The 11,461-nt window shown below is 38.3% G+C and overlaps 1 protein-coding gene across 1 annotated transcript in view; it reads right to left on the reverse strand.

The window, feature by feature from the left end:
- Window positions 1-852: 852 nt before the first annotated feature.
- akt1 (v-akt murine thymoma viral oncogene homolog 1) overlaps window positions 853-11,461 on the reverse strand; it is a 66,743-nt gene continuing 56,134 nt past the window's right edge. Inside the window, exons 11-14 of the mRNA XM_079852561.1 lie at window positions 9,039-9,253; window positions 8,520-8,607; window positions 7,509-7,611; window positions 853-3,429 (exon numbers count right to left, since the gene is read on the reverse strand). Of these exons, the coding sequence (XP_079708687.1) occupies window positions 3,350-3,429; window positions 7,509-7,611; window positions 8,520-8,607; window positions 9,039-9,253 (486 nt within the window). The 3' untranslated portion in view covers window positions 853-3,349. The remainder of the gene's footprint in view (window positions 3,430-7,508; window positions 7,612-8,519; window positions 8,608-9,038; window positions 9,254-11,461) is intronic.

An 11,461-nucleotide genomic window follows, 5' to 3' on the forward strand; every position in this document is an offset into this window, starting at 1 on the left:
TGTGTTTCTGCGTGAGCCACAGCTGGTGTGTGTCCTCTGGGTTTAGTCCCACTCTTCATCCAGCTGTGAGGGTTTGTAACCAACATCTGGCCCACAGACTCAACATCTGCTTCGTCTGACCGACTGAGACACCGGGGCTAGTTGTCACACGTCCGACTGCAGTCAATACTCGTCAGGATGGGTTTATTTTTCAAAGCCAATTTCTGTATTTGTTTATCTACTTATTTCTCAGGGAAAAGGTGCAGCGTGTTGATCTTTTTGAACAGTGGTGATCTTTCATAAATGTATAGACTATTTAATGGTCCTTGTGCAACATTTTTAAAGTCCCCCTATGTGGTGATTTTAATACGCTTTAAGTCAAATCATGTGTAAGTTCATAAGTCGACAGCATAGCTGAGTATTTCCTCCTTAAAACTGCAGTGACCCAAAGACAGTCTCAAAAACATGCTTTGAAATCGCTGGTGTTTCTGACGTCACAAACTACCTTGTAACCAATCAGATCAACGTGTGATCGTCAACCAGTGGATCTCTGAGTGAGTGAGTGGAGGCGGGGCTCATTTGCATATTCATAGAACCGCGCATAAATGAGGCAAGGGTGTCGAGTTACATTCAATAAAACACTTCCTCTCCTGTTGAGTGATAAAAACACTCACACACACACACTTCTATCTCTCTCTCTCACACACACACACACACACACACACACACCTCTGCCACTTATAACAGGCTTACCATAGTGAACCAGTGTAAGACAAAAAAACGTTTTGGAAGAAGGGTTGATGATGTATTGACAATCAATATACTAAGAAGAACAGATGTATAGAAGAGGAGTGAAATAATCGACAAATAAAATTTAGTCAAAACTTTATTTGATCAATTCAATGGAAAAAAGTCTAAATCATAAAAACAGCTGAACAATGTATATAAATCGAATATTATTTGTATCCTAAAGCTTCTGTTCTTTAGTTTACATATTAAAAAAGACAACAAAAGGAAAGCATAAAAAAGTCAAATATCTTTCAATTTAAAAAAAAAGATCAGAGGACAGTACGAAAAAGCATAATTCATATGAAACATCAGATCTAAAAACAATAGGAAAAAAATAGTTTTGCATATATAATAAGGTAATAAGGTGAAAAGAGAGGAAAGGCCTTTACATTCATTTATATATGCCGACCAACATCTGTGTGGAGATTATTACACATACCAACAATGATCAGAGCATTTCACAATAATAATAATAATAATAATGATGATCAGTTTAAAACACACTTAACCAGCAAACAGATTCTCACATGTCCAAAGATCATATCTGTGCTTGAGTGAAATGGCGAGTGCTTCAAAACATTTTGTATTTACATCAGTGTGTAGAAATGTTGCTTTAAATTACCTTCAACAAGTTGTACAAAACACTTTTGATGTAAATGAATGAATGAATGAATCCGTTTTGCACGGTGTGTGTGTGAGAGTGAGTGAGTGTTTGTGTGTGTGAGAGTGAGTGAGTGAGTGAGTGTTTGTGTGTGTGAGAGTGAGTGTTTATGTGAGTGAGTGAGTGAGTGAGTGTGTGTGTGTGTGTGTGTGTGTGTATGTGTTTGTGTGTCTGTGAGTGAGTGAGAGAGTGTGTGTGTGTGTGTGTGAGAGAGAGAGAGAGAGAGAGAGAGTGTGTGTGTGTGTGTGTTTGTGTCTATGATGGAGTGAGTGATTGAGTGAGTGTGTGTATGTACGTTTATGTGAGCGAGTGAGCAAGCGCGTGTGTGTGTGTGTGTGTCTGAGTGAGTGAGTGAGTGAGTGTGTGTTTGTGTGTCTGTGAGTGAGTGAGTGAGTGAGTGAGTGAGTGAGTGTGTGTGTGTGTGTGTGTGTGTGTGTGTGTGTGTGTGTGTGTGTGTGTTTATGCGAGCGAGCATGTGTGTGTGTGTGTGTATGTGAGTGTGTGTGTTTGTGTGTCTGTGAGTGAGTGTGTGCGCGCGCGTGTGTGTGTGTGTGTGGAGCACACAGTAAATCACATACGTCATTTCTAGATGTTAATATATAAGTAATGAACGAATCCAAGCTAAAACACAAAGTCATTAAAAGAACTGCGAGGTTTCCTCCACTTCGATGAATCCTCGGATTGTAATTGTTCATTGGTCGCTAAAGTACCTGTGCAACACACTGACAAAAACACACGCAACAGAACCGGAAAAACCCGGGAGATAAAACAGGAAGAGGATTGATGAGATGGAGAATCCGAATGATCTGATTGGACGTTTAAAAGCTCATTAACATGAGACACTGAAACCCTTCGCAACACGTCAGGCTCACATAGAAGAAGAAAGGATGAGGATTGTTATGGTGGCACATTTAAATCATAAATTTATCAATTATTAAATCATAATTGTCAGGATGGATTCATTTTTCAAAGCAATTTCTGCAATTTCTTCAACCTTTTGTGACAACATGCCCCAGGACCCATCCTCGATAACAATAATAATGTATTATGACTCAGTAATGGCTTTTATGGAGTATAACAGTGACATAATTAATGCAATGACAAAACTGGAAAGGTAACTTAGAAAACAGATATTGCTATGATTCAACTGTATAAAATTGCATCATATAATAAATTAAGAATCATTTCAGTGACGCATTTAAACTTTAATTTTAAAATTCCGCATACATTTCAATTGTAACTCTCATTTAATTCTAACCACTGTAATGAAGTCATTTTTAGGCTTTATTTTTCTTAAAGCAACATTTGATTGCTTATTTCTCTCTTTAAATTCTAGGATATGAAATATAATTCCAACATGTTCCGGATTCGCTCCTTCGCTGTATTGATGGTGGTGAGTTTTAATAAGTTAATTTCTAGTTTCAGTAGAAATTCAGTAATTCATTTCAATAATTAATACAAAAAATAATTGATCTACATTTGTACTATATTGCACATTCAATGCAAATGTTCATAAACGCGAGTGAAATTTAGATCAAAAGTACGTCAGGGGGTCGAGAGAGTTCAGTCTATAGACGTTTATACAAGTTTTTTCATTCGTTTCAATTGGTCGATTCATATAATTGGTGTTTTTGAATGGAAATGAAGTAATATTTGGCATGACTTTAGTTCTAATACTTCGATACGAGACTAAAGATGTGCTGTGCAATCCATTTCTTTCAACGCTATATTAACGGACTTTAATTTGGCAGTAGGAGTGGAGATTCCCTCTCATATCCTCAGGAAAGATGATGAAGGCCACAGAAGCAAGAAGAGCTGATTTCAGGACAGACATCACAGATCCAGCGCGGTAGACGTCTCCTTTACGCTGATCTCAGAGCAGTTTCTGTGAACCTCGTGTGAAACGTCTACCTAAAGTGTTCATGCCGTTCCACTGGCGGAATAGGAGAACTGTGGGAAGTGTGGCCGCCTCTCGCTGTCGAACAGATCCATACAGTCATCTGTGTGTGAGACAGACCAAACACACCTCTAGTAAACTTGTTTCGTTTACATGGACACACTTTGTTTCAATCGGAATGAAATTATTACGGCTGATGAATACGAACATAGTGTTAACATTAGGAGTGAAACAATATATCGCAATACAAAAATGCAACAATATGTATCGTGGATATTGACAATATGTATTGTGTATCGTTCAACCAAAATAAAATTTCTGTGTGAGGAAAACATTTTTTGGGTGTCAGTACTACATTAAACTACTATATATAAAATGTTGAATATAATGTATAATAATGCAATGGGGGAATATTTGTGTGTCCTGATCAGAGGTGGATAGAGTATCCAAAAACTGTACTCAAGTTAAAGTACAAGTACTTATATTTACTCAAAGTAAAAGTAAAAGTAATAATTTTAATAGTTACTTGAGTAAGAGTAAAAAGTATCCAATGAAAAAACTACTCAAGTAGCTAGTTACTTCCAATCATATATAGGCCTATATATACACTCACCTAAAGGATTATTAGGAACACCATACTAATACTGTGTTTGACCCCCTTTCGCCTTCAGAACTGCCTTAATTCTACGTGGCATTGATTCAACAAGGTGCTGAAAGCATTCTTTAGAAATGTTGGCCCATATTGATAGGATCGCATCTTGCAGTTGATGGAGATTTGTGGGATGCACATCCAGGGCACGAAGCTCCCGTTCAACCACATCCCAAAGATGCTCTATTGGGTTGAGATCTGGTGACTGTGGGGGCCATTTTAGTTCAGTGAACTCATTGTCATGTTCAAGAAACCAATTTGAAATGATTCGAGCTTTGTGACATGGTGCATTATCCTGCTGGAAGTAGCCATCAGAGGATGGGTACATGGTGGTCATAAAGGGATGGACATGGTCAGAAACAATGCTCAGGTAGGCCGTGGCATTTAAACGATGCCCAATTGGCACTAAGGGGCCTAAAGTGTGCCAAGAAAACATCCCCCACACCATTACACCACCACCACCAGCCTGCACAGTGGTAACAAGGCATGATGGATCCATGTTCTCATTCTGTTTACGCCAAATTCTGACTCTACCATCTGAATGTCTCAACAGAAATCGAGACTCATCAGACCAGGCAACATTTTTCCAGTCTTCAACTGTCCAATTTTGGTGAGCTTGTGCAAATTGTAGCCTCTTTTTCCTATTTGTAGTGGAGATGAGTGGTACCCGGTGGGGTCTTCTGCTGTTGTAGCCCATCCGCCTCAAGGTTGTGCGTGTTGTGGCTTCACAAATGCTTTGCTGCATACCTCGGTTGTAACGAGTGGTTATTTCAGTCAAAGTTGCTCTTCTATCAGCTTGAATCAGTCGGCCCATTCTCCTCTGACCTCTAGCATCAACAAGGCATTTTCGCCCACAGGACTGCCGCATACTGGATGTTTTTCCCTTTTCACACCATTCTTTGTAAACCCTAGAAATGGTTGTGTGTGAAAATCCCAGTAACTGAGCAGATTGTGAAATACTCAGACCGGCCCGTCTGGCACCAACAACCATGCCACGCTCAAAATTGCTTAAATCACCTTTCTTTCCCATTCTGACATTCAGTTTGGAGTTCAGGAGATTGTCTTGACCAGGACCACACCCCTAAATGCATTGAAGCAACTGCCATGTGATTGGTTGATTAGATAATTGCATTAATGAGAAATTGAACAGGTGTTCCTAATAATCCTTTAGGGGAGTGTGTATATATATATATATATATATATATATATATATATATATATAAAACATGATATTATTTATTATTTAGCTATTTTTAATTTAAATGACTATTATCATCATAATTAGGCTATCTTTGCAACAAAAACAGAGGAGACAAGCATTATTTCTGCCATCTGTATAGCCCGAAAAGCATTGCCTGTCCTTTGGTTTGTATAATAGTAACTTATACAACTACATTTGGATTATTAGACAATGTCGAAATAAAGTGACTCTGCAGAGTTTTGCATTCACATTACTGCACACACATTACCGCGGGATGGCGGGTGTTCATTTCATAAACTGTGGACAATGGTAGCTTATTTAATGTATAAATTAATGTATATGTCCAAAAAACAGGTAATGTCGTACTTTATAGTAGTGCTATCGTGGCGTAATAATCTGTTTGGTTGTAAAATGTATTACCTGAATGAAATGAAATCGAATGTGTCGTCCTGTGGAATCATTCATTCACAGACAGCTTACGAAGATGTTCAGATAATAAGTAATAAATAATATGTGTGCAAGACAGACAAAATACACCTCAAATAAACTCATTTACAAATAAACACTTCGTTTACATGTTTCGTTTACATGGACACATTTTGTTTCAATCGGAATGAAATTATTACGGCTGATGAATATGAACATAGTGTTAACATTAGGGGTGTAACAATGTATCGTGTCGCAATATATCGCAATACAAAAATGCAACAATATGTATCGTGGATAGTGACAATATGTATTATATATAGTTCACCCAAAATAAAATTTCTGTGTGAGGAGAACATTTTTTAGTGTCAGTACTACATGAAACTATTATATATAATGTTGAATATAATGTATAATAATGCAATGGGGGAATGATAATGCCAGATGTCTGATGTTACCAGTAAAAAGTGGCCGATATTATTATAAATATATCTAGTCAGTGAAAGAGTTCAAGCATATTCGTCTAAAATAATTCAGTATTTCAGCTTCAGAATCATGAATATTGTTATTCTGGTGTCTCTATTGTCCTGTGCTTTGGGTTTCAGCACCAAGTCCAAGAATATTCATTTACACACACAGTGTAATATCAAATTTAGCATTTTAATCAACAGAATATTTTGTGTTAACCTTTTATAATATGTCTCGCAATAATACGGTATTATGAGTTCAGTATCGTGATATGTACTGAATCGTGTCATGACGGGATTGTTACACTCCTACTTGTTACGTTTACATGTTTTAATCGGAATGAAATCATCACGACTGATGAATAAGAACACGGTGTTTCCATGAACGCTGATCATGTGTGTGTTTATATGCCACGAGCTTCAAATCACAACTGATTTGCACAAATACAGTTTCCCGCTGTCACTTCTGTAAAGCAGACTTAATATTTATGTATTTCGGATCCTAATTATGAGACGACGGGCACGTGAAGCGGCTTACATCTGCTAATTCTGATTATTGGCACACTTGATCTTGATCACACAGATCTTTATTCTGTGTTTTTACTCATTGTGAAGGATGATTTTGTGTGTCCTCATATTTAAACTCCTGTTAAACAGGAAGTCACGGCTGGATAATTTCATGTTCAGTCACCCTGGTGTGCTTAAAAATGTAAATATTAATGGGAATATACTTCAGAGATATTTTACTCATAATGATTTCTAGGGGTGCCAATAATTGTGGCCAACGTGCAATGGAGAAAAGCATTCATTTCATAATGTCATTTCCGATTGTCAAAGGTTCGATTTTTGTGATTTTTTTTAATGAAAGATCAAAAGGATAAACAATGCAGATTTATTTGCACAGCCTTCTTTGATCATATTTATCAAGGATGCCAATAATTCTGACCACAAAACTCTTTCCCCATGTGACCCTGGATCACGACACCAGTCTCGAGTCGCACGGGTTTATCTGTGGCAATATCCAACAATACATTATAGGGGTCAAAATGACTGATTTTTCTTTTATGCCAAAAATCATGAGGATATTCAGTAAAGATCATGTTCCATGAAGATATTTAGTAAATTTTCTACCGTAAATATATAAAACATGTATTTCTGTGAGTGAATGCAGCACAATCGAGAACATAAATGAACAACTTTAAAGGAGATTTTCTCAATGTTTAGATTTTTTTGCTCCCTCAGATTCCAGATTTACAATAGTTGTGTCTCGACCAAATATTGTCCTATCCTAACAAACCATACATCAATGGAAAGATTATTTATTCAGCGTTATATGATGCATAAATCTCAATTTAAAAAAATTGACCCTTGTGACCCATGTGACTGGTTTTGTGGTCCAGGGTCACATATCAGTGTCCTGCCGGTGTGTGTGCCGGTACCTTGTCCCGGTGGTGTGATGGTGATGGTCTGTCCGGTGAACTCCTCATCGAAGTATCTGGTGTCTGTTTCTGAGGTGACCTGGGGTTTGAACGGAGGAACCAGCTGAGGAACAGAGAGACCGTTAGACGATCATGATCAAACATTTACAGTTTACAACCAACTTCACTGCACTGACAAATCTGCGGTGGGATTTACTTGGGAACAATCTACACTCAGAAATTGCTAGTAAATTTCACAAATAACTGCAAAGAAATGGCAAGCGACACATTGTATTAAACGTGAATTTTTGAAGTGGTGGATGGATGACACACACACACACACATATATATATATATATATATATATATATATATATATATATATATATATTAGGGGTGTAACGATATATCGCAATACAAAAATGCAACAATAGTCTCGTAGATAGTTCATCCAAAATAAAAATGTTAATGTCATGTAACATTACATTAAACTACTATATATAATGTTGAATATAATGTATAATAATGCAATGGGGGAATGATAATGCCAGATGTCTGATGTTACCAGTAAAAAGTGGCCTATATTATTTTAATTATATCTAGTCAGTGAAAGAGTTCAAACATATTCATCTAAAATAATTCAGTATTTCAGCTTCATAATCATGAATAGTGTTATTCTGGTGTCTCTATTGTCCTGTGCTTTGGGTTTCAGCACCAAGTCCAAGAATATTCATTTACACACACAGTGTAATATCAAATTTAGCATTTCAATCAACAGAACATTTCTTTAAACCTTTTATCATGTCTTGGAGTATCGCATTAATATGGTATGGTGAGTTCAGTATCGTGATATGTGTCGAATCATATATATATATATATAGGATGATCATATTTGTGGGCATCAAAAAGATCTAAAACAAGCCCTGATCTACTGAATGTCAGCATCATCTCTCTGAAATATGATCGTGTGCATGTTTGGTGTGGTTCTCCTTATATGTGATGTGATGATAAGTGTACAAAAAGAGTTCTTACCTTCTTCTCGTAAACATCTTGCCACTCAATTCCAGTGAAGAATTTGTGCTGCATGATTTCTTTAGCATCATCCGGGCCGCCACCTAACCTACAAACACCCAGAACACACACACACACACTCCACATTACACATCTACATCCTACACCAGAAACACCTGGCATGATAAATATCATACTTTGCATGGTGGGATGCGGAATGAATAGTAGTATGGCAAAACGTGATGACTTGTTTTGGTAACACTTTATTTTACAGTATATGTTACAAGTACTTACCATAGAAATAACAGTAAATTATGCATAATTACATGCAACTAACCCTAATCCTACCCTAACCCTATAGTAAGTACATGTAGTTGCTTAATATTACTCAGTACTTAAATATATAATTACACTGTAACAATGACACCTTAAAATAAAGTGTAACCCTTTTTTTTTTTTAAGTTTACGCAGAGATGATTATGTTTCAACGTTTGCATGGTGGGATGCAGAATGAAGAGTTGTAAAGGTGCTGGCACGGACCGTTGCTTGGGGTCTTTCTTGAGCAGGCCGGACAGCAGTGATTTGCCCTCGGGTGCGAGTGTGCGAGGGAAGCGGATGTCCTCCATCAGGATGAGCTCGAACAAGCGCTCGTGATCCTGGTTATAGAAGGGCAGGCGACCACACATCATCTCGTACATCACCACTCCCAAACCCCACCAGTCCACCGCACGCCCGTAGTCATTGTCCTCCAGCACCTGCACACACACACACACACACACGGTTTATAGGTGTACAAACTGTATATTCTATCCCCTACCCATCACTTTCTGCATTTTTACTATACTATTTACATAATATATGTATGTGTGTGTACTGTGCATAATCATTTTGTGTATATATATTAGGGCTGTCAAACGATTAATCGCGATTAATCTCATCCAAAATAAAAGTTTGTTTTTACATAATATATGTGTGTGTACGGTGTATAATTATTTTCTATATATAAATACACACACATGCATGTAAAAATTTATATATAAAACATTTATATTTATATATAATATAAATTATGTATACATATATCCACTGGTGGTGGTTGAGGAGAGACCCCTGATATGATTGTAAAGCGCTTTGGGTGTACAGTAGTACATATGAAAGCGCTATATAAATGCCTCATTCTACTATTCTATTCTATTCTATTCTATTCTATTCTATTCTATTCTATTCTATTCTATACATGCAAATATTTCTTAAATATATACATGCATGACATGTGTGTGTATTTATATACACAAAGTACACACACATATATTATGTAAACACAAACTCTAATTCTGGATGCAGTTAATCGCGATTAATCGTTGCCCGGGAGTCATTTTTACATTTTCAAAAAACATCACTTAGTATGATTTATAAGCTGTTTGAGGACTGTCTTAAGTTTCTTCCGGGAACGAACACGTCACAATATTCCTCATTTAAATAATTCATTCGCAGAATAAAGGGGCGGGGCCTGGTTGAGTTAGTTAGTAGTGTGTTAAACTGGCGGTTATGGTAAGGGGCGGGACATTTCCCAAACACACTCGAAGCGCTCGACCAATCACAACACACTGCTCCAGCCGACCAATCAGAGCACAGTGTGCTTTTCAGGAGGAGGGGCTTCATAGAGACAGGAACTAAACAGAGCGTTACTGACAGACTGGGAAGAGAGGAGCCGCAACAATGGAGAAAATAATGTGTTTTGCATGAAAACCTGCTCTAGTAGAGCCAAAAACAAAATCAAAGGGCATAATAGGTCCTCTTTAAATAAAGAACTGCGAGCTGATGGTGCTGGCGTGTTTGCGTGTGCTCCCACCGAGTGTTACCGAACCCCCGACCGCGGGTCACAGGGAGAGAATGACTCAGTCCGTGCGGTCAGTGGAAAGGTGAAGCCGTGGAGCTGCTAGAATTACTGACCGTTGTCTATTTCCAGCGCCGCTGTCATGTGACTCGCGGAGAGAGACAGCTGAGCCTGCAGCTGCCCCATATATGTAGAAGAACAGCACAGCTGTGAAGCTGCCAGGAACCCAGGAGCCGCCAATGAGCCCTCAACACACGCAAGCACAGAGACGGGGGACCCACGCCTTCAGATGGACTGTGTAAACAGCAGTAAACACATCCGAACGGTGACGTCAACGAGTCTCTATTTCCAGGGCATGACCAGTAATGTAGTGTAAACTTCACCCGTAACACCCAAGCGGCAACCTTTCGGTCTTAAAACCAACACGGAAGTGTCTTAAACTGCAGTTCATCGACTGGCCACTAGAGACCGGCTGCAGAAGAGAGTCAATCCCATAGACCCGCATGTTAATATGCCCAACTTTACAGCAGAAAAACATGTGTTTACAGCCTGGTGCCAAAAGTGTTTTTGGTCTATAGAGCTAATTTTGCCCTTCATGATGACTGTTAGGGGGGTGAATTTTTGAATAACTCATCCGTTTAAATTATATTAAGCCTTAATTATAATTAAGGGCGTGGCCACTTGAGTGACAGGTGGATTGCCGCTGATGTCACTACTAGCCGCTGCTGTCTGTTAGCATCACGTTACCTCAGCTAATCCCACCCTTTTTGCCCATTTTCGTTTATCCAGGAGTGACGCACTGATGTCAAGATGGCGATGGCCGGCTCCGCCCACTTTGGGCTTCAAAAATGCTCATCAGAAACACTGCGGGTGACGTCACAAACACTACATCCATATTTTTTTAGTCTATGGTAACACCACATTACAGCTCCAAGTTGTCATAACTGAAATTGGTTTTTATTTAATTTTTTTGGTAAAAAGTTGTGAAATTTGGCACACAGATAGAAGACAGTCCGAACATAAACCACACCAATTTTGGACTCTCTAACTCAATCCCTCTAGCGCCACCAACTGTCCAAAGTTGCACTCACGTTTATGCTAATAACTTTTGAACCGTAAGGGCTAG

This window comes from Squalius cephalus, assembly GCF_949319135.1.
Source record: "Squalius cephalus genome assembly, chromosome: 20".
Lineage (NCBI taxonomy): Eukaryota > Metazoa > Chordata > Actinopteri > Cypriniformes > Leuciscidae > Squalius > Squalius cephalus.